The sequence below is a fragment of the Embiotoca jacksoni genome, unplaced genomic scaffold (assembly GCF_022577435.1).
Source record: "Embiotoca jacksoni isolate LCO1_2020_lvr unplaced genomic scaffold, fEmbJac1.0.p SCAF_8, whole genome shotgun sequence".
Lineage (NCBI taxonomy): Eukaryota > Metazoa > Chordata > Actinopteri > Embiotocidae > Embiotoca > Embiotoca jacksoni.
Window position 1 is genome coordinate 18,122,189 of NW_027185436.1, and position 24,138 is coordinate 18,146,326.

Here is a 24,138-nt window from a genome sequence, read left to right on the forward strand (position 1 = left end):
TAGATTAGTTCAAATTGATTTAATTTTCTTTATTTTAATTACATTAAGTATATTTACATTAATTGTATTTTAGTTTATGTACTTAAATGGAGTTAAATGGTTTATTTAATTTGATTTAATTAGGCTAATTTTATTTAATCTTATTTTATTTTTGATTTAATTTATTTTAGTTTAATTTCATGTTCTGTACTTACATGGAGTTAGATATTCTACTTTTTAGTTCACTACATTTATTTGTTAACTGCACTGAGTCTACCATTTAGAATTTAACATACAGTATATACCTACTTGGTAGTTTAATCAATAACAGTGTATTATAATTTAGAAGCTGGTCATAAGTGTTATATGTAAATTAGTTTGGAAACGAACTGTAAATGCAGCAGCTGACACCCACAGAAAAAAGTACATCATCCTTTAAAATGTGCAGAAGTAGAAGTATAATTTCATAAAATGGAAGAATGTTAGGAAAGTCAAAGAAGCTGAATTTACAGAATTTGAGTAAAAACACTTCTTCCACTGTTTGTAATGTGAAGCTACAATTCCCCAATTTGAAAACGTCTCCCCCACCATCCCTAGATAAGACATATTTCTTATCAGTTACTGGCTCTTCTGGCTTCCTGTTAACCTGTGTGTGAACCATTGATGTGATTTACATATTGTATTCCAGTGCTTTTATTGTGCTGTAAAATAGCTTTGATTAAAAAAAAAAAAAGTTGTTTTCCATTTAGCTCCCCTGAGTGTGTGTCTGTATTGTTGCCAGTTGAAAGGCCGCTGTCTGACCTTACTGTAGTTTGAATTATCTGCTGCATTCTTCACAGCGGTAGTCATATGCTCCATAGAAATGACTGCATGTTGTAACAGTTTTCTTCAAATCCAAACTTTTACAGTCTACTTTCCTTTAAGAGCACTTCTGTTTTACTGCCCTCACAGTCGGCAATGTCAGTTATTTCAGCAGGTTTCCGGGTGTTTGTGTCTGCACGAGTCGTTCCTGTTCGTCTCAGTCGGAAGACCATTGAGAGGACTTCAGTTTCATGAATCAGCCTGAGCAGAGTTAATAGGACTTCAGTAGGCTGTACAGTGTTTTGACTACACTGCTTTATTCTACCGTCAGACACTTGTAGTCAACCCCTTCTCTCATGGAAGAGTGCAGGTGACGATGGAGTTTTTCAGAAAACTGGGGCAAAATCTTGAGATGAGGCCATTGCATTTTGCAGAAGTGTCTGCACAAGCGGACTAAAGTGACACCTATGTCCTTCCAGGTTTCGTCTCCCTTACTTTGGTTGAAATGCTTATGAATGTGTTTAATAAAGTCTGATTTGTTTGAGAATTTGGACATTCCACCAAACATGTTGCTTTCATGCCCAAGATGGATCAAGACCCCTCACTGAGTGTAGACTGCTTTGTACCAGGGAGCATGAGGAGTTTGCCTTGACTGGACTGGTGGCAAAATATATTACACATTCAGCATCTGAGAGGCCTCGCAGTCAGACTTGAACCTTAAAAGTGGACAGAGTAGGAGATGGATGGGGGGATGGCAAAGAAAACACCAAATCTTAAAAGGTTATAATTCTGTCATCTGCTCAAACAATTCTCCCATCCAGTGTGCCTGCGCTCCTCCGTGCCCCCCCCCCCCCCCCCCCCCCCCCCCCCCCCGCCTTCCATAAGTTTTTCTCCAGAAAGAAGTGAACTACGTAACACCGTGAGGAAAAAATGACAGTGCACCACAGAGAAGAGATGGAAAGTAAATATCCAAATGAAACAAGCCCTGGACTGACTAAAAATGTATGTTTTGCTCCTGCCTGTTTTCATTTTCTTTGAATTCCTCTCTCTGGCGATTAATGGTGTTTGGTTTTGTGTTAGCACACATGAAAACCCCTATCCTCCCCCCCCCTTTTTTCTTTTCTTTTCCTCCTCCTCCTCCTTGTGTGGAATTCAGTGTCCTAGGAGTCACTCCGCTCTCCCACTGTTCTGCTCTATGGTGAGTCTGCAGCGTGAAAGCTCTCCGCCGTAGAATTCAACAGGAGCTGCAGACAAAAGAGAGTCGGTGTCTTTCTCTAACCCAGGAGGTGCAAACCCTGCTGTCTGGGCCCTCACCTGCCCTCCCTCATCTTCCTCCCCCCTCTCCTGTCTGAGCACTGCACCTGTTGTGACTCGTCAGCCAGGTGAAGGGGATCCTCTGGCCTTACACTGTTGTTTCAGCTGACCAGAACTGAAGGGCAATTAGGAGCCCTGTCTATTCATTTGACTGGATTGCTGCTTTGCTTTGTATCTTTCTCTCCGTCTGTCTCTCCTACAACCCACCCACCTCCATTCCCTCCCTGCCTGTTCCTACCCCCCTCCCACTCCGTCTCTGTCTCGCCCAGTCTGAGTCTGGTTGACACTGGCTGTGGGTTCGCGTGGAGCTACAGAGGTTTCCCTGCTGGAGTAAAAGTCTGGATCAAATGGAAAGACCACAAGGAAAGAAAGGGTGAAATATAAATCTCCCGGAGGATACATTTAAAGCGAGCACTGGACAGCTGAGGTAGAAAAGCACAACCTCCAAACCAAAGGATTCTGCAGTTGGAAGAGCAGCAGGTATGAAAAGCCAGACGGTGACGGTGGCTGTGGCTCTGCTGGCCCTTTGCTGCCTGCTGATCCCCAAAGGAGTGGAGGGTGCTGGGGGCATTATTTCTCTCCAGCAGTCTGAAGAGGAGAGGCAGGGAGGGGATCAGCTGCGAGACCAGTCCCTGGATGACCCAGAAAGTGAGCAAGGACTTGCAGAGGACCCGCACCCTGAGGGAAGCAGCATCAAGGCCAAAAGAGACACGGAGCAGGCTGCACAGGCAGGTAAGTGGAGAACATTTTACCCATGAAAATACAAATATGTTACACAGACATGACATCAAAGCTGTTCAGGCATTGTCTGAGTTACACCACAACATGGAAGAGCAAACACAGACACAAACAGACAACTATTGAGTCTGACAGCTCCAACAGGCATGAGAAGGTCCAGGTGCTCACCTGTCCGCTGCTGCTCCTCCACAGCAGGGAATAAACAGGGCTGACGAATTTGTTTAACTCACACCAGACGAAGAGCTGAAGACTAAATCATCTTGCAGATACATTTTTATGAGACTGACCTTTTCCATTGCTTCGGTTGGAGCAACCCCGCATGATGAATGCTGACTCATTTATGGTGGAAGACTGGATTTTGAAGACTAATGCACTTTAGCAGTAAGACTATTTTCTGGGACTTTACATGAGTCCAAACTTGCTCTTTAATGAGCCTCACTGATGGTTCTGAGGTGAGAGTGATATGTTTATTAAATATAAGGACAGATTTTGTGTCATTAAAACTGAACTGTGGTTAATGGAGCACATCTAATGGAAAGACAGAGAAGTGTTTTCCATGAAAGTGCCTCAGGACTTCAGACAGCCTCTAAAGGAAATAGTGATGGACCTCAAGCAACCACTAAAATGCATCTGGCTGTCTGGATTTTCCCTGGCAGCATTAGGTTTTGGCATCACAGGAAAGAAATCATTGCATAATTCAATTCTATTGCTCAAAAATGATGCAAACAAAAGTAAGAACTGCACTTGGCAGATTGTTACCTGCAAGGAAAGTTGGTCATCATCACTTTACAAATAGTTTTAACTGCTCAAGAGGTTTTTTTTTCTTTAAGTCAAGAGATTCACTGGGGAGATGATATGGGGCTGGTCCAGGAGAGCATTTTAAGAGAAGACAATAATTTATATCATTTATGCATTAATTTTTATTCTGATTACAAGTGCTTCATCTGTTTTTGACCAAAAGTCAAAAGTGAGTTTTCCATTCTCTCTTGGTTCCCTTGTCTTTCCAGGTATTTTGGGCAGGGTGAGAAGAGAACCAGATGAAGGCAAAAAGAAGAAAAAGGACAAGAAGAAGAAAAAGGACCCCAATGCCACCAAGAAACCCAAAACTGACAAGAAGGGAAAGAAGAAGGACCGGCAGACAACCACAACTGTACCACCCACCACAACAGGTGAGAACAGGAGAGAGATGCCATTTTATTACTTGAATTACTTGAATGAGTGTTATTGACTTTGTGTCTGTCTGATGCTTCCAGCAATCCCAACTGAACCACCCACTGAGCCATACACAGACTATCCCTATCCTGATGCAGGTGAGCAGCATAGAGACTGTGTGAAAATGACTGGGGTGTTTTTTTTTTTTTTTTTTAAATTTCTTTATTAATATTGCATTATAAAACCAGCATGCCCCTAATCTCTTAAAATAAAATACTGAGTTAGTAAACATCTGTCCAGCATTTATAATTCGATTTATAGACAATGCTTGAAGAATGCAAAGGGGAACATGTTTGAAAAGAATTGTATCCTGTAATGGCTTCTGTGCATTCAGTGATGTCGATTGAGTCAGTGTTGGTCGGGTTTGAAGATGACACATTTCAAAATAATACAAATCTGAGGGTGTGGCAGAAGTAAGGTTACACGACCTATGTAGCCTCCTCCTCTGCTTGAGGCTAGTGACTCAGTGCTACATTAGCTTCTGCTAGCATATCACACATTAACCTACAACTTGTAGATGTGTTAAAAAGAATTGGATATCAGATTCAAAGAGGGTGCTCGCTCATTTGAATGAAAACTGCTCGCATTGCATACGAGACAAAAACGTTTTCAAGATTTTGAGCTCGCATATTAGTTTTTGACACATTGGCCCCATCCACATATTCCCACTTAACCAACAGAGTTTACAGTGTGATGACACCACGCAAATAAAACTCTGGGAACATTTTCCAACTATGAACCTGTTATGAATAAAAAAAAAAATCATAAGAGTGTATGTAAAACCTTTTTTACAGTTGTGGTTTCTTTTCTCATGGTGTTCTATGCAGAATTGATTTTTCTGTTGTAGTACCACGAGTGACCACTGGGAAAGATAGCATCCAGTCTAAATTGCAGTGTCATATCAAACTCCCACGCGGTATCACAGCAAAGCATGTAATATACTTGGTAGTCCACAAGAGAATACTGTGTCAGCGTCACAGTTTGCCCCGTGCCAAAAGTAAATGTACAAATGACAATCGTCAAAGAAGGAGGTCGTGACAAAGTACTAAAGTGATTTGAGTCCATGAAGGAACATGGATTTCTTTAAAGAAATGTTTTCCTAACCCATAACCGAGTAGTCGTTTCCTTACTTTTGCTTAACACGTTTTATTGTAATACCAGGTTGCAATCTTTCAAACAAATAGAATTGTGGGTAATCACAATTCAATTGCCAATTTGGTCTCAATGTGGACAGAACAAAATATATATTTTATTCCTACTTAAATCAAGCATTGTAAAATAAAAGTATATACAATGTAAACCTGAGAACCATCACACATTTTTTTGTCTAGAGATCTAAACCCAACGTCAACAAGCCTTTCCATCTGTTTCTCTGTCAGACAAAGATTACTGGAACCCGATCGATGATTATTGGGACACTAATCCCACACCATCCAGACCTCAGCCCGAGGCTCCAGTCACAGATCCCCCGTCCGACTACTGGAAGCCCGACGAGGAAGACCCAGCTGCTCCCGTAATAGATGCCTACGATGACTACTGGAAGCTCGACGAGGAAGACCCAGCTGCTCCCGTAACAGATGCCTACGATGACTACTGGAAGCCCGACGAGGAAGACCCAGCTGCTCTCGTAACAGATGCCTACGATGACTACTGGAAGCCGGAGGGAAAAGTGCCGACCACTGCGGAGCCCGACATCTTCGACAACTACTGGACACCAGACGAGAAAGAGCCGTATGCTGCAGTGACTGATAACTATGACAGCTACTGGAAAGAAGTGGACCCGACCCCCACTGCCCCCCAAGTCGATGGGAAGGCTGGAACAGATGACGGCGATTACTGGGATGCCACATGTGTGTCTGAATCTTTTGTTTCTCTCAGCTTTGTGTTGATTGAGGATGTTTGGGGAAGGGTGACTGTTTACGAAACATGAATAAGATGAAACTGTAATGATCTCTGAGGGAAAATCACAGGAACAAAATTGGATCCTGGAAAATTGGAGGAACAAAGAAAAAGATTTGACAGAAAAAGGGGTTTGGGGATTTTGTGATATTTTGCACATCAGTTTATTTAGTTAGAAGAAGCCAGTGTTGAAAAACACTTAGGGGCCAACTAGTTATGTCAAAACTGTTTTACTGGTTGTCTTATCCAATTTATATTGTTTTAGTTGTTCAAACCATACAAATTAAGTTGAGCCAACAAATTCCACACTGCCTCGTTACCCCTGGTTTTACTGCATGAAAAGCAGCTACATCCAAACATGAATCAGTAGATTGTGGCAAGAAATCAGTCACTGAAATATATTTCCAGGAAATACCGCAGAGTTCAAATGGCTCTTCATCATGGTTTACAGTAATTTGTAAGACAGTAATAGAGACGATGAAGTGACTGGTGATCTTTGTGGAAGCAGTCACAGGAAATAAGGATGGTGTTCTGGGCAGTTTTAACCCAAATGCAATGCATGCTGGTTAATACACAATACTCTTGTAATGTTTCTAAACAACTTGATTTGAACTGTTATGTTCAGCTAAACTTCAGTAAACTCAACTTGTTGGTTTGAAGCTGTGGTGGCTCCACAACTAAAGAAGTTAACCTCTGAAATCAAGTTGAATGACAAGTACCTAAAACAATTCATCTTTAGGTTCTAAAGTGCTGATTTAATGCTGGAAAGTTAGTTCTTTATCTGTCTCAGCTGAAGTCAGCAGGACAGAGGACATAACTCATCTCCACAGGATCAGATGCTGGAAACGGTGCGTCGTGTGTCCCTGTAGCTCTCATCTGGACCAGACAGACATGTTCTCATTTCTCAGTTTCCAGCAGTACTGTGCTGTACTTCTGCTCTTCCAGGATTTCCACTGATTCCTTCATACTGGCCCGACCTGCCTTTTCTGTCACAATCTCCTATTTATGAGTCTGACCAGTTTGACCTTTAAATATTTCTGTTTTTCCCTCCTGCAGATGGGAAGCCAGACAACCTACCATTTACTGATGGTGAAGAGGTCAACCCTGAAATCGTGGTCGAGACTCTACCAGGTAACTGCTCTGTGTTAAAAATTCAATATACACCCATCAGTAAATATGACAGACTTTCACTTAGGATGTTAACTAGTAAGACATCTGTGGTAAGAGTTCAAATGCATATTCAATCTGTGCCTTTCATGGCCAATACACCACATAAGAATAACATCGTAGTGAGTCTGTGATCTAACCTGCCCTACTTTTCAAACAGGAGTGGGTGGGTTTGAGTGTTTCACCAGCGTCAACAAAACTTTCCACAGTTTTATTGTGGAGTAGAAAGAAGCCCTGTCATCAGATCTCAGCTTACTTATAATTCTTGTAAATATAAATTAAAGATTTAATAGCTTCATTACATGGCAGACATCACAGTGGCATCCAAATGTTGTGGTTGAATAAACCAGGGCAGGGCTAACCTGTAAAACTTTTGTAGATTAAACCATGTAATCTCATAAAGTGATTGAACTGCTCATCTGACTACATGTTTTTTTTTTGTTTTTGTTTTTTTTTATCACAGAAGAGCCCACAGCCACACCTCCCTATGACGGGAACTGGTATGATGATTACGACGAGTACGGCATGAGTATGTGCACACCCACTCAGACACACTCAAGAAACATATCCACATCCAAATGTTTTCTATTTGGTCCACTGGTTAAACCACAGCAAACTTCCTGCCAAAAAAGCAAACGGCAAGAAAAGCTGATAAACAACAGTCAGGTCAATAACTCTCCAGGTTTATAAATGATCCCTGATCACTGTTTAAGCTTCTTAATGGCCTGCAAAACCACAGACAGGCATGTGTATACACTTCTGTGCATGGTACTGATGTATTTATAGATACTCAAATGAAATTATCTGTGATTTTCTTATTTACCGCAGGGAAGAAAGAAGACGAGACGGACGACAAATGGATGGAGAAAGAGAGAGCGAGGGCAGAGAAAGAAAGGGCGAAGGAAGAGAGCGGTAAGAAGACCCAGATGTGGATCTTTTCTCTTTCTTACATAACAACAAGCTGCATGATCATGACAGATGACATGCACTCCTGTAGCTGCCAAAGCAAAGAACACAGCCTGAGTGCAAAAGTACTGACAGATAACAGCATAGCTCTCATAAGATGTTCCCTTCAGTCACATTTCTGTTTGAGAAGAATGCAGATGTTGTTTTCTTCCCACCGTACAACTGTGGCACTGGCTTTAACTTGCACGACATGGACAAAAGTTCATCCTACCAAAACAAAATGGAGATTAAGCATGTGGCTCGGAGCTGGACTGAAAAGCAAAGAAGGTGAGATCAAGTGAGAAGGATCCGCATGCATCGGATTAGAGGGAGTGATCAAGAAAATAGACAACAGGGGTGAATTACCAGGCGGGAATGTTATATAACAATAACAATACAACTCGGTCAACTTAATGTATTCAAATCCTATCCAGTTACATATAGGAATATGTCACGTGTCTGCTGAGTATAGTGAGTAAAGTCCTGAGCAAATTATATACAACACTATCAGGGCTGGTGTCAATAGCGCACTTCCTGTGTGCACGGTTCGCTGCAATCTGGGTACAAGGTGAAAATAAGTTTTGGCTAACTTGAAGCAGAAGTTTCTCAGGCTGGATCTGTAACAGTGATGAACATATGTACACATCAATCATGCTTGTTTGTGTGTGTGTGTGTGTACTGTAGGTGCTTGAGCTTACAACATGTTTTACACTCACACTGTCAGCCAGAGTTCTGGCTGGCAGCCATGCTACCAGCAATAAACTACAATATGTCAGTGCCACTGTGTCAGAGCATAAATAATGACAGGTGATAGATTTTGTAGTATTCCTCAACAGTAAACCTTAAGATGATTTGAGTTTCATTAAAGCACACTTGGACTGGGAGCCAGATCATAACATCTGGGGGACGGGTTTCCACCGCATTTCAGCCCTCCGGGTCTTCTTGGGGAATTTTTGGCATTTAAAATTTGCAAAATAATAATAAATTCCAAGATCATTTCTGGGCAGTGAGAAAGAGAAAAGAATATTCAGCCAAGACGGAGCAATTTATTTTGTATTAAAACTGTTTTGTGACCTCTGACAGAGAGAGTGCAGAAGCTGAAAGAGGCAGAGGAGCGAGCCAGGAACAGACCACGTGTCTTCAAAGAGCCAAAGAGTGAGTCAACATCTGTTCAAATCCAAAGGACATTATCTTCTCCTTTGCTAATTTAATTAAACACATCATTTGACTTTCTCTATGTGTCTGTGCCAGAGTGCCCTCCCCTGGGGATGGAGTCACATAAGGTTGAGTCGGACCAGCTTTCAGCCTCCTCCATGTCTCAGTATAGTTTTGCACCTCAGAGGGCGCGTCTCAACATGCAGGTAACACACCAATCAGGGCAGGACCGGTGAGGTCTCAACACTTACAGTCCATACACTACAGCCATCACTTACCAGGCCTTTAAATAACCACCAGAAAACACTGTTATTGCTGAGTCTGTTACCTCCATTAGCTGCTTTGGCTGTTTATGTTCGTCTGTTTTTTATGGTCTGAGAATCTTTTTAGACACTGATTTAGTAATTAAATCAGCTGATAAATAGTAATTAATTCAGCTGATAAATCCTGTTCCAAACACACATCTGCTTTTTCACTCCAAGCTATCACAGCATATGTATGAATTAAACTGCATGTCAGGGCATGATAAGCTGGTATTTTCTAAGTATTTGTAGAGAAAAGTATGAATGCAGTTTCGTGCTCAAGATGTCAATGAGTCAAAGTACTCCGCAGCATGTACTCTGGTCTCTGTGGTTCTCAGGGCTCTGACGATGAGGATAACATGAGAGCTGGAGCGTGGTGCGCAAATTCAGAGGACAGGATCCACTGGTTCGAGATCGATGCTCGCAGGGAGACGGAGTTCACTGGAGTCATAACTCAGGGTCGAGACTCCCTCAATGGGTAAGACACACACACACACTAAACACATTAATATTAGTCATTTCCTAAATTAAACATGTTGCTCTCATCCTGTTTTGTTGCAGGAGTGACTTCGTGACGTCTTACTTCCTAGCTTTCAGCAATGACAGCAGAGAATGGACCACCATCCATGATGGATATGCTGACTGGGTGAGTTCACCTGAAATTGGGTACAATGCAAGTCTCCCTCCTCTTTCACTGATCCATTTTCCTCCCACCTGTCCCCCTCTCGCCCAGTTGTTCTTTGGAAACAGCGATAAGGACACTCCTGTGATGAACCAGCTCGCCGAGCCTATGCTGGCCCGCTACATCCGAATCATCCCTCAGAGCTGGAACGGCTCTCTGTGTATGAGGCTGGAGGTCCTCGGCTGCATCCTGCCTGGTGAGCCTCACACTGTGACACGTGACACACTAAAACACACAAACAAATAATATATTTTTGTTCCTCACAGATCCATCCGATGCTCAGTACAGGCAGAACGAAGTGACTCCGGTGGATTACTTGGAGTTCAAACACCACAGCTACTCGGAGATGGTTTCAGTGAGTATCCCTGCATACAACCTTTGAAGGTTGATTACCTGATTTAATTCCACTGAATATCCTTAGTTATTTTTCCACTTAAATATTATTTGGTCATTCCTTCTTAGTTAATTTAACCAAAATTTCCCCTCGGGGATTAATAAAGTAACTACCTAACCTAACCAGAGGGCAACGTGACCTCTCCACATTTACACAATCTTCATCATTCACCATCAGCTGTGTCAATAACAATAATAATGCTTTGCACACTGACTGTTTCCATTGTCTCACCTGCTCAGCTTATGAAGTCTGTGAGTGAAGAGTGTCCAAACATTACCAGCATCTACAGCCTGGGCCGCAGCTCCAAGGGGCTGGATATCATGGCCATGGTCATCTCGGGCAACCCCACAGAACATGAAATAGGTGGGAATACGACCACGAAACATGCAGCTACAACTGTTCTGTACAGTTTTTCTTTCTCAATTATCAATACCAAAAGATATTGTGTTTTTCCTTCCAAGCAAATGCCAATGCAGCTGTTTTTGAAATGCTGATTGGTTGCTATGATATTGGTCTTGATGGCACTGTTCATGTATCCTGTAAATCCTAATAAACAGCAGGTGGACGTTAGCAGGCTGTGGCTGAGCAGACAATTACTATCTCGCCTGGTTGTCTCCGCAGGTGAGCCGGAGTTTCGCTTCACGGCAGGTCTCCATGGAAACGAGGCGGTGGGCCGGGAGATGATCCTGCTTCTCATGCAGTACCTGTGCAAAGAGTACAAAGACAGAAACCCCCGAGCCCAGCGCCTGGTGGAGGGAATACGCATCCACTTGGTGCCGTCGCTCAACCCTGACGGACATGAAACAGCCTTCCAAGCGGTCAGTGTAAAAACAAATCGTACTTCTTGTAAACTGGCAGACAAAATAATGGAGACGCAAACAGGAACTGCCAATGACTTAGAGTGAGAAATCTGGGTCAGTTTGCTCTTTATCCAATTTCTCCCCTGCAGGGATCAGAGCTGAGCAGCTGGACCACCGGACACTTCACTGAGGATGGCTTCGACATCTTCCAGAACTTCCCTGACCTCAACAGTATCTTGTGGGAGGCTGAGGATAAAGGCATGGTGCCCAAACTCACTCCCAATCACCACGTGCCCATACCAGTGGACTTGGAAACTAACAGCTCGGTAAAGAAAAGGGTGCTGTTGTGTTTTACGTTCAGGCACTCTGCTCAGGGCAGAAGGCCTCCATTTAGGTGCTTTTATTAATGGATGTAAAAGATCTTTATACTCTTATTAATGTGGTTGTGGTCTACAAAAATGACTCCATGTTGTGCTTACATGGATTTTGCCTCCTCTGTTTGTGGGACCTTACTGTTTTTGTTCCAGATTGCTGTGGAGACCAGGGCCATAATCTCCTGGATGAAAAGCCATCCATTTGTGTTGGGTGCAAACTTCCAGGGCGGGGAGGCAATTGTGGCCTATCCTTATGACAGCCTACGTCTCAACAAGCCTGCCGACAGCCAGAAACCCCACAGCCGCAAAAAGAGACAGTACGACTTGCTCGGCCCATCTCCCTCCCTGTGTTCCTCTGCTTTACGCACACATTTGTTTCCCAAATTCTTATTTTGCTTACCACCATCCATGAACCACTCACAGTAAACTACAATCATTTCTTCCAGGTATGAGGAAGAAGGCTATGATGTGACAGAGTGGGGAAGGGGCTACCACGAGGAGCCAGAGGAGGACTGGAGAAACAGGGGATACGCAGAGCCAGAGGAGGAGTGGCGGGGTCACGGCTACGATCACCGCTACGATCACGGTTACGGCCACGACCGCGACCACGGCCACGACCGCGACCACGACCCCGGCCACGACCCCGGCTACGACCCCGGCTATAACCAGGGTTACGGCCACAGGGAGGAAGAGGAGGATGACAGAGGAAGAAGCGCCGGCTACCAGTACGCTGAGCCTGAAGACGAGCCCCGGGTGGTTGCAGACGAGTCCCTCTTCAGGTGGCTGGCTGTCTCCTACTCCTCCACACATCTGACGATGACGCACAACTACCATCGATCCTGCCACGGAGACCAAGCCGCAGGGGGGCTCGGGATCATCAATCGGGCCAAATGGAAGCCAGTCACAGGCAGTAAGTGACACCACCAGGTTTAAATGTCTGCATGTGTTTGTTGCACACCCTGCTGGACAGTATGTGCAGTACAGGCTCTAAGCTTCATGTGTGTGTCTCTGCAGGTATGAATGACTTCAGCTACCTGCACACAAACTGTTTTGAGTTGTCCATATTCCTGGGCTGTGACAAGTTCCCTCATCAGACTGAGTTGGCGTACGAGTGGGAGAAAAACAGAGAAGCGATGCTCATCTTCATGGAGCAGGTCAGTCACACACAAACACATATTAGAATAATCAGTTGTTATTCAATGTGATTGAGGGAGATTTTCCAAATATTTTGTCAACCCAATTCATTGAAATGGGGGGGGGGAGGGGGGGGGGTGGTATCAAAATATTTGGAACATCTTTCAGTATAACCCAGTGCAGTTTAACAGCACCACCAATTAGTCTTTAAAATGACCATTAATAATAAATCAACACCTCTCTCATTCAACTCGATTAACAACTAAACATTATACCTTTAATGAAGGAAGGATTTGTTGCTGGACTTTTGTTTTATACTTAATGCTTCACCAGTCAGTTGTTTTAATGTTAATGCTGATCGGTGTCGCTTTAGGCTGGTCTGTCATTTTGCCCTTTTGAAAATGTGGTTGGGCTCAATTGTCCTTATAAATCAACACATGAATAGGTAAAATTACTGATTTTACCAAACAATTAAACAGAAATACTTCTCAGAAGCATCAACATGAGCTTATGATTTGTTAAATGTGTTCCTTTAGTAACTCGACTATTCCCGTTCTTTAGGTACATCGTGGGATTAGAGGAATCGTGAAAGATCAACAGGGGAACCCCATTGCAAACGCCACTATATCTGTCGAGGGGATAAACCATGACGTCACCACAGGTCAGCATACTGCTCACAACACCGGCCCGCTCATAAAAAGATTAATTTTAGGTGCTTTAAAACGTTAAAAAAAAAGCAGCAGCTGTGTTTAAAACAGAGTCTCTTCCTTCTTTGTAGCACCAACAGGGGACTACTGGCGGCTGCTGAACCCGGGGGAGTACCGTGTGACGGCTCGAGCTGAGGGCTTCTCCCCAGTCACTAAACTCTGTGTGGTGGGCTATCAGTCAGGAGCCACCGCCTGCAGCTTCAACCTGGCTAAGTCCAACTGGGACCGCATCAAACAGGTACAACTCTGCCACCCTCAACTAACACCACCCCCAACACAAGTCTGTCTCGTCTTTAATAAAGTGTCTTAATTTCTCTGCAGATCATGGCCCTCCACGGCAACAAGCCCATTCGACTCAGCTACAGCAACAGCAGATCACAGTACCCTGCAGTTGTCAACAGGCGTGTGGTTGACGGGAACAATGGGCATTCTCCAGATTCACAACTCAGTGCTAACCGGCAGAGGAGGCTCAAGATCGCTCGCATCCGTCGCCTTCGGCAACAGAGACTAATGAGGTTAAGATCGACGACGTTACCCCCAACAACAACAACCACAATTCCCACGACGCCAGAGACGACCACGTCCTGGTACGACACCTGGCTCATAGGGGAGGGACAGTCGTCGACACCTGGTGGGTTCACAGACTCCATCCTGGATTATAACTACGAGTACAAGATCGATGACTATTAAACCAAACACACACGTCATGTTTCATTAAACTACCGTCCTCTCCTAATAGTAGTTTCCCTTGCTGTGTCGTACTTTAAGCTGGTTGAAGAATCAAACAAGGATTCACATCTTTGTATGGAATGAAAACATACCGAATATTAACTATATTAAGATAGTGTATGTTACTTAACACTTGAAATAATGCCTCTTTACAGAAATAGATCCATTTAATTAGTGGTTGTTTCAGTTTGAAAGTTCACACTGCATTTTCTGGCTCATTCAGTCTCTTTTATCAAGGCTTTTTGCCTCATGAAGAGACTTTTATTGTGGATGCACATACAAAAATAAGAGCTGAATAATGTACACTGTCCTCACCCATGGCAGGAATACTTTTACAGTTTGACCGGTGACTAAATGTGTGAAGATCTGTTCACGGTTGGTAACAGGCAGCGAGAGGAGGAGGGAGTTTCTGTCATGTTTTCTCAGACACAGCTGGAGTAGAAGAGTTATTTTTCAAATAAAGGCTTGTTAATACACAACACGTGTCTCTTCTCTTTTTTTTAGCACCTGTGTTCTGTTACTGAGATATCAGTTAATTACCTTAAAAGGAAACTGTATTAGGCAATAAGCTTTAAACTGATCACATTGTAGAAACGGGGACTGTAATTCTTCTGTACATGCAACAATAGTGTCCGAGAATTGTGAGCGTCGTAGTAGTTATAGAGCCTCAGTGGCTGATGTTCATCTCACTTTCCTCGCCTTCGTCAGCGGAGAAGGCCGAGAAGCTGACCGGCTCGCATTCAAGAGTGCGTAAATTAACCAGGCACGCCGCTTGGGTCCTGCTGAACTCGGGAATAGTTACCAGAAGGACTTCCTGACCATCAGGACCTGGCAGGAGGAGAAGAAATGTGCTCACACATTATGCATTTAGGGCCTACGGAAAAGACCACAGTGATCATGATATCATGATTAGCCAACATATTTGTTATGTGTACATGCATACATCACGCACTGACCTTTGATGAGCTTGGACTTAAAGGCTGGGGCATTGCCGCTGAAGTAAACATGGGGACACTCCTCCAAGATGAAAGGGTCTTTTTGGTAAAATGGATAGCAGCCTGATACAAAAAAGAAATAGTCTAAATAAACCAAACCATATAGTTACTCGGCACTGCCTTGACTTTCAGTACTACTATGAGGAAAACCTGGAGTTATTTTTTAATCAGTTTACAATCAGGAACTCAAGTCCTTAGGGCTGAAAATTAGGCTCATCCCGTCTCTGAGTGATGCTGAAAAACTAGTCTGTGTATTTTTTCCTCTAGGCTGGACTGCAGTTAATCCTTATTATCAGGATGTCCCAATAACCCTCTGAAAATCCTCCAGTTTATCCAAAACACTAGCAAGAGAGATTTGATTTCTGCCATATTAGTCTGTCTTAATCAGATCCCTGTAAAATCCAGAATAGATTTTAAAATCCTTACATACAAAGCCCTTAATGTCCACACTCCATCGTACACTTAACTCTCAAGAGTTCAGGCCTACTTGTGGTTCACAGAGTTTCTAAAAGAATAGGAGCTTTCAGGCCCCTCTCTTGTGGTACCAGCTCCCAGTTTGGGTTCGGGTGGCAGACAGTCTAGTTTTAAGTTAAGGCTTATAGTTAGGTCTGGCTCAGGTGTCCTTGAGCCATCCCTTAGTTATACTGCTATAAGCCTCGGCTGCTGTGGAAACTCCCATGATGCACTGAGCTTCTCTCATCTTTTTCACTCTCCTTGCATTAAATGCCACCATTGTATCTCATTCTCTTCATGCCTTCTCTCTCCCGCAGCTTTGTGCTTTTTCTGCAGGTATCTCTGCTTGGTATCGATTCAAGATGACTGACCCCACCAACATGCCCTCATTATTGTTTGTTGTCATCAACTAACCTAGTGTGTCAGGTGCCGTCGGGGCCAGGTGTCTGAGTCGCAGCGTTTCCTCCAGTATTTCCAGGTGGCTGTCCATGCTGCTGTACCTCTGAATGTCACTCACATTCTGGCCTGACGTGCCCAGGAACCTTCGTGGAAACAGACACAAACAGGGTCATAGTTAGATGTGCACACTCACTTCAGAAGAAATGCACGATGACAGAGTACAGAGTGTGTGTTGACACTGCTTACCTCACTCCGTCGATGTTAGCCTGATATGGGTTGGAGGCCAGGTGCAGTGTGGGGTACGCAGAGGACAAGGGGAACATACAGCGGTGGAGAGGCTGCTGTGGGAGGGTGTAGTTGGTGGGGTCGTACCGGCCGGGTATTACATCCACTGCAACTGAGGCCTAAACCAGTAGGGGCCATGAACACACAGCAATAGATAATAATCTTATTGCAACTCTCAGTGTTGAAGTAAACTGTGTCACCATTCTCTTCAGACACACATCTGTTATTATTGTTAAGTAAATAAATAAATTGTTAAATATTTCACCAGACTCATGCACACACAAAAAAAACCATAAACAAAGCAGCCAAATTGGATGATGTTCAACAAACATAACGACTAATCTTGACTGTAAATAAAAATATAATGCATGTTCATGCACAGAGTAGGATGCAGACTCACCACCAGCTGAAGCAGCAGCTCATCCAGCAAACGCATGGCATCAACACTGCCAGCCTGAGTCTTCTTGGTGAGGTACTTGGCCTGAAAACAAAACAAAAAACAGACGGGGTAAAATAGGTATATGGATGTTTTATGCGAACAAGTTCACAAAGCGACTTTTCTGTAACAATAAAACATATTAAAAAGGTAAAAGGTCAGTGACTTTGTGTAAAGGTTAATATAGTTCTTGACACCTTTGTTGACGCGTCCTTGTCCTGGGTGCTTTGACTCAGGAGGTTTCCAGCCAGGAGGACCCTCGAGATTGTCGCTGCCCCACTCTGCTCTCCCAAGTCACCGAGCTGACCGGTTACCATGTCAACCAGCAACTGTAGCCCCAGCATGCTGTCAGCATGACTACTGCCCAGTCCAAGTCCTGAGGCCAGGAGAACAAACCTGAACAAAAACAGACACAGCAATTAAAGTCTATTATCACAAAAGGCTGGCGCTCACACTGTGTGTGTGTGTGTGTGTGTGTGTGTGTGTGTGTGTACCTGTCAGAGCCGAGTGCAGGTCTTGCTTTCTGCAAAGGGAGATCCGCTGTGCAAAAGTCCTCAACTGTGAACTTCCCATCATTCCTCTCAACTCCATATATTGCAACAACACTACCTGAGAGACACAAAAAATAAATCCTTTTACATTCAACATTTATGATCACAGCTGATGCAGCAGTGACATCCTGAAAAAAAAAAATACAGACCTGTGACACACTTGTCTTTGTCGATTTTACCCTCCAGTTTGATCCTCTGGAGTTCATCCTCGAGGATCAGCTCATCTGATTCACTTATGTATTTGGTTCGTGCAGGCTGTGGCAGGAGATTGTGCTGAAGAGGGAGGAAAACAGAAGAATGTTACATGAGACACATGCCAGCAGCTGATTTCATTTTGTCTGGTACTGTGTAGGAGATCAAGTAAATTTAGCGTGACAGCCAACCTCCTCACTGATCTCCTTCAGGATAGATGGCTGCAAGTCCATGCGCTTGAACAATGTTCCCACAATGCAACATTGCTCCCCTGTCTCTAGATCACACAGCTTCCTGATAAGCACATCTGGTCCTGGCAGAGCAGAAAAAAAAATACATTAGAAAACACAAAGAAATACAATTCAGATGCTTTATTGTCCCTAAAATTGTCATGCACTTACCCCACTTCTGCTGAGCTCTCTCTGATAACAGTGGCCTCATCTGCATGAGTCGCGCTGCGTAAATATGAGCATACTGGCGGTTAAAGCTCCGATCCCCAACTCTGAAGCTATCGGAGCAGGGACTGTAGGCCAGCGACACCCGGTCAAACACCGACGCCTGGTCCTCGGAGGCAGGGCGGCAGAGTAGAGAGGAGCCCCCCTTTTGGGCACTCAGGTCGGAGAACATGACTTTCCTGAGGCAGACGAGGACGACAAGTTTGTAGACACGAGTTTACTTTGTCATGCGCACCTTGTACGAGTCATCGGTTTTCGTCTCATCTACCCACTTCGCGTTAATGACAGCTGGTAGAAATGTCCACGAGCTTCCAAAAACACGCCAGATGTTTTGAGAGTAACGCTAAACATAACACAGCTACCGACCTTACCTTAGGAGGAGGGAGGGTCAGCCTGCAGTTATTCCCCGTCCTGGATCAGATTTTAGGCTAATATTTCAGATATCGCTGGCGTTATTCTTGTCAAGTAACAATTCCCGCGAAATCGCTCACTTAACGTCACGTAGCGTAATATCGCGAGAAACTGTGCACGTCGCTAGAAAAAAAAAATAGAATACGCTATCGCCACAAAACCAAACGTCACAAAAAAAAAAAAAAAACGTTAACAAAAATGCTGTATGTCACATTAAGGGCAGATGACACCCTGAACATATATAAAACATCATTTTTACAACAGCCGATCGTTTCACGCCGTCGCACAGCGATTACGTCACAGATTTAAATTATTGAGTCGCACGAAATGAGGTCACAATAACGTCGCGGTAGCACGCAGCCATTTTCGCAGCTCTTTGTGCGCCACCATCTGAGAGTTAGCGCGTTTTAACCGGCGGTTTGTCGATTCGGTTTTAATTCTGTTACACACAAAAAAAAAGATGCAGGGAAACAGAGGCCCCCAGCAGAACCACGGCCCAAACCGCCCCGGAGACCAGAGGAAGTCCGGAGGATCAAACACCAACGGCCAGCAGCCCGACCCCAACGAGTCGACAAACCCCAAGGAGGCCTTAACCCTGGACCTGCAGAGCTTCAGGAAGCCCGGGGAGAAAACCTTCACCCAGCGGAGCAGGCTCTTCGTGGGAAACCTACCGACCGGAATAACCGAGGAGGACCTGGAGAAGCTGTTCGCCAAGTACGGGAAAGCCAATGAGATCTTTATCAACAAGGAAAGAGGCTTCGGATTCATCCGGCTGGAGACGAGGATCATAGCAGAGATCGCCCGAGCCGAGCTGGATGACACCCCGTTCAGAGGCAGACCCATCCGGGTGAGGTTCGCCACGCACGGCGCCGCTTTAAGTGTGAAGAATTTGCCGGAGTTTGTGTCCAATGAGCTCCTGGAGGAGGCTTTTGCCGTCTTCGGTCAAATAGAAAGAGCTGTGGTCATTGTGGACGACCGAGGGAGGCCCACAGGGAAGGGAATAGTGGAGTACACCTCAAAGCCAGCTGCGAGGAAGGCTTTGGATAAGTGCAGTGATGGTGCCTATGTGCTCACAGCCTTCCCGCGACCCCTCACAGTGGAACCTATGGAGCAACTTGATGAAGAGGAGGGACTGTCAGAAAAGTTAATAAACAAAAACCAGCAGTATCACAAGGAGCGTGAGCAGCCACCACGATTTGCACAGCCGGGCTCCTTCGAGTACGAGTACGCGATGCGCTGGAAGGCCCTGATGGAGATGGAGAAGCAGCAGTACGAAATGGTAGACCGCAACATGAAGGAGGCGCAGGAGAAGCTGGAGGCTGAGATGGAGGCGGCCAGACACGAACATCAGGTGATGCTGATGAGGCAGGACCTGCTGAGGCGGCAGGAGGAGCTGCGAAGGATGGAGGAGCTTCACAGTCAGGAGGTGCAGAAGAGGAAGCAGGCTGAGCTCCGGCAGGAGGAGGAGCGCCGGAGGAGGGAGGAGGAGATGAGGATGCGCAATGAGGAGATGGTGAAGAGGCAGCAGGAGGGCTTCAGGGGCAACTTCTCTGAAAACAGGGAGCAAGAAATGAGGATGCATATGGGTGGCCACGGGATTCCCATGAACAGAAACTCAATGGGTGGCAATTCTGGTCCTGCTGGTTCTGCCGGCATGGCTGCCGAGAGTCCTCAGATGATGTCAGGGCCGGGAAACAACAACATACCCGGAGGAGGCCAGGGAGGCTTTGCCAGAGGCCTCGCCGGGGCTGGAGAATATGGACCTAACAAGCAACGCAGATTTTGAATCACTCGTTTATTTGTTCCCCTTTTCATACTCACTGTGCTTTTAAGTTTGAGTAGACTGTTGGAACTTTTGGAAACTGCATGTATTTTTTTGTACCTTTCTTTTCTTTTCTTTTCTTTTTTTATTTGTACTGTTGAATTATGTTTGAGTTCAGAAATATCAAAACACTTCAAATGAGCCATCTAATTTACTTTTCACGTTAATGTATGTTTTTCATAGGAGTAGAGAATGTTTTTTGTCCTGGAGATGTTAACTTTTCTGGAATAAATTCATAATTCCCTTATTAAATGTTTTGGTTGTTGTTGTTTTTTCAAAACAGACAGACACTCAAGAGCTCTAAATATTTCTTAGCTCGCCTCAGTTTTATTGACGAAAGTGATAAAATCAAGACAGCTTTTGTCTACACACAGTGGATGACTCACTCTTGGTTGGGGTTGTGAGTTGGGTTGTGTTGCTGATTAGATTATTGATTAACTCACTATTGAATCGGTGACCTCAAACTTGGTTCTAATGCACCAAATAATACGACATCCATAATATAATCTGAGTAGTTACAGGCAGAATAAGGTGCAAAAAAAAAAAATCATGAATTGTAGTTTATCATGATATCTGAGTTATGTTTGGATTATTACAGTCAATACTTTCTGAAGTGGAACATCTAAATAAAATATACTAATTATTTTATTTGTGGCCATATACAGTAATTTCACTTTACGTCAGTTAACAGAGCAAATAATCCAACTCATGACATTTCACACCAGTAAAAGAACAGATCTGAATAATATTTTTAATTGGTTACAACTGTGCTATCTGTCCTCTGGCAGTACAAAATGCGTTGTGTTAAAAATGCCTTTAATGCTCCCGTGTTTTTTTTATTGTCAACTGAGTCGCTGGGAAATTCACTACCAGTTGTTTTGTAACTCATCCGACATCTCGCCAAAGAGGAGTCGGACAGTTGACGACCGCTGAATAAAAAATAAAGTACAGTCAAATGACTCAAGCCCACACAGTCCAGAGTGACTCAGCTGGTAGTGACACCTGTATACCTGCGGTGATAATAACAGCAGAATGTCTACCTTTGAAAACGGCCCTGATATGTCACAGCTCGCTGTAAATGACTCATGAAAGAAAGGGAAGGTGGAGGCCTAGGGGGTGAGTCTGTTTTTAAATCATCTGAAAGGATGATAATAATAATTAATAGCAAGCTGCTCTGATTTCTTATGTTTCACCTGCTTAATAAACAGAATGGATGGAACTTACCACCAGATCAAAAAAAGTAGGTAATCAGTCATTCAAAAGTAAGCTAGAGTTTCATTTAAAGTCCTGTGATTAGCTTTATTTACTCAACATTTAAAGGTCCAAGTTCATCAATCTGAGCTGTGTAAAACTAGAGTATTAAGCTTCTTTTTTTTTTTTTTTTAAATGTTGCCTCAACTTTTATCCTAGTGCTGCTTTCAGTACAGATCGATGCCATGTCGGCAGCCTGTAGTCACGTGCTTGTGTTTGCGTTTCATGAAGAAATCCCTTCTTCTAGTGATATGTGGAGATGAAACCCAAATAGAAACCATTCAAAAAAGAACTCATTTGTAAACAAGGGCTCAGAGGGGTGAACTACGAAGTGAGATTAGTGGGTTAGCGAGGTATGTTGAAACTAAAGCCAGGGTTGTCAGTGACACGAAGGTGGCTCTCTTTTAAGATGGCGAGATCACCATGGTAACTGATGCTGCAAATTTAACCTGATCCGGGGCAAGTTATGTTGGAGAAATCAGATCAAAGCGTAAGAAAGTACCTCCTACTGACCAATCAGTTCTCTGGAAATTGTCATCACCAATCGGAGAATGATTTTTATATGAGGTGTAGATTAATTTCACTGTTGTTTTTTTTACTGATATCATCCTACAACAGGGACTGATTGATGCACTAAAGCATTGCACTTGTACTTATAAGATCTGACAATAAACCTACCTCTCGCTTTGAATTAGGATTTTATATATATTTCTTATTTGCTCCTCGGTCCGTTTGACACCTCCGGGGCTGCAGGTGAAATGATGAGACTAAAACGTTCATACACGTCATGAGAATACATCTAATAATAAATTAATTTCATTGAATATCAACATGTAATTACTCCGATCTTCCTGTGCACATAATGGTAAGGTGATAGTCTTTCAACTTCGGGGACACATTCACACAGTCATTGCATTTTATTTACTAACATGAATGCCTTTTCTGGTAATTAGCTAAAATTAATAAACATTATATAGGCCTAAATATAGCCAACGTATAGGCTTCTATCAATCGATATATATATATATACAGTGGGTACGGAAAGTATTCAGACCCCTTTAAATTTTTCACTCTTTGTTTCATTGCAGCCATTTGCGAAAATCAAAAAAGTTTATTTTATTTCTCATTAATGTACACTCAGCACCCCATCTTGACAGAAAAAAACAGAAATGTGGAAATTTTTGCAAATTTATTAAAAAAGAAAAACTGAAATATCACATGGTCATAAGTATTCAGACCCTTTGCTCAGTATTGAGTAGAAGCACCCTTTTGAGCTAGTACAGCCATGAGTCTTCTTGGGAATGATGCAACAAGCTTTTCACACCTGGATTTGGGGATCTTCTGCCATTCTTCCTTGCAGATCCTCTCCAATTCCGTCAGGTTGGATGGTGAACGTTGGTGGACAGCCATTTTCAGGTCTCTCCAGAGATGCTCAATTGGGTTTAGGTCAGGGCTCTGGCTGGGCCAGTCAAGAATGGTCACAGAGTTGTTCCGAAGCCACTCCTTTGTTATTTTAGCTGTGTGCTTAGGGTCATTGTCTTGTTGGAAGGTGAAGCTTCGGCCCAGTCTGAGGTCCAGAGCACTCTGGATGAGGTTTTCTTCCAGGATATCTCTGTACTTGGCCGCATTCATCTTTCCTTCAATTGCAACCAGTCGTCCTGTCCCTGCAGCTGAAAAACACCCCATAGCATGATGCTGCCACCACCATGTTTCACTGTTGGGATTGTATTGGGCAGGTGATGAGCAGTGCCTGGTTTTCTCCACACATACTGCTTAGAATTAACGCCAAAAAGTTCAATCTTGGTCTCATCAGACCAGAGAATCTTATTTCTCATAGTCTGGGAGTCCTTCATGTGTTTTTTGGCAAACTCTATGCGGGCTTTCATATGTCTTGCACTGAGGAGAGGCTTCCGTTGGGCCACTCTGCCATAAAGCCCCGACTGGTGGAGGGCTGCAGTGATAGTTGACTTTGTGGAACTTTCTCCCATCTCCCTACTGCATCTCTGGAGCTCAGCCACAGTGATCTTTGGGTTCTTCTTTACCTCTCTCACCAAGGCTCTTCTCCCACGATTGCTCAGTTTGGCTGGACGGCCAGGTCTAGGAAGAGTTCTGGTCGTCCCAAACTTCTTCCATTTAAGGATTATGGAGGCCACTGTGCTCTTAGGAACCTTGAGTGCTGCAGAAATTATTTTGTAACCTTGGCCAGATCTGTGCCTTCCCACAATTCTGTCTCTGAGCTCCTTGGACAGTTCCTTTGACCTCATGATTCTCATTTGCTCTGACATGCACTGTGAGCTGTAAGGTCTTATATAGACAGGTGTGTGCCTTTCCTAATCAAGTCCAATCAGTTTAATTAAACACAGCTGGACTCCAATGAAGGAGTAGAACCATCTCAAGGAGGATCAGAAGAAATGGACAGCATGTGAGTTAAATATGAGTGTCACAGCAAAGGGTCTGAATGCTTATGACTATGTGATATTTCAGTTTTTCTTTTTTAATAAATTTGCAAAAATTTCTACATTTCTGTTTTTTTTTCTGTCAAGATGGGGTGCTGAG

The 24,138-nt window shown here is 43.8% G+C and overlaps 3 protein-coding genes across 3 annotated transcripts; 2 read left to right on the forward strand and 1 right to left on the reverse strand.

Moving 5' to 3' along the window:
* Positions 1–1,758: 1,758 nt before the first annotated feature.
* aebp1b (AE binding protein 1b) lies at positions 1,759–14,811 on the forward strand. The gene is made up of 22 exons (XM_069178028.1): positions 1,759–2,826; positions 3,840–4,001; positions 4,086–4,142; positions 5,424–5,894; positions 7,000–7,074; positions 7,574–7,639; positions 7,939–8,022; positions 9,139–9,210; positions 9,307–9,416; positions 9,851–9,990; positions 10,074–10,158; positions 10,246–10,390; positions 10,461–10,549; positions 10,828–10,951; positions 11,210–11,406; positions 11,538–11,714; positions 11,916–12,079; positions 12,209–12,672; positions 12,777–12,916; positions 13,458–13,557; positions 13,675–13,841; positions 13,925–14,811. Exons 1-22 carry the CDS (start codon positions 2,577–2,579, stop codon positions 14,291–14,293), a joined length of 3,708 nt encoding a protein of 1,235 aa, XP_069034129.1. The 5' UTR covers positions 1,759–2,576; the 3' UTR covers positions 14,294–14,811.
* pold2 (polymerase (DNA directed), delta 2, regulatory subunit) lies at positions 14,789–18,837 on the reverse strand. The gene is made up of 11 exons (XM_069178029.1): positions 18,470–18,837; positions 18,045–18,277; positions 17,835–17,956; positions 17,601–17,724; positions 17,395–17,509; positions 17,098–17,296; positions 16,865–16,945; positions 16,426–16,583; positions 16,195–16,322; positions 15,289–15,390; positions 14,789–15,160 (listed from the first exon to the last, which is right to left on the reverse strand). The coding sequence occupies exons 2-11, from the start codon at positions 18,268–18,270 to the stop codon at positions 15,000–15,002; spliced, it is 1,416 nt and encodes a 471-aa protein (XP_069034130.1). The 5' UTR covers positions 18,271–18,277; positions 18,470–18,837; the 3' UTR covers positions 14,789–14,999.
* A 41-nt stretch (positions 18,838–18,878) lies between these two features.
* On the forward strand, positions 18,879–20,583 carry nono (non-POU domain containing, octamer-binding). Its single transcript, XM_069178031.1, has one exon. The coding sequence runs from the start codon at positions 18,970–18,972 to the stop codon at positions 20,293–20,295; it is 1,326 nt and encodes a 441-aa protein (XP_069034132.1). The 5' UTR covers positions 18,879–18,969; the 3' UTR covers positions 20,296–20,583.
* Positions 20,584–24,138: the final 3,555 nt, after the last annotated feature.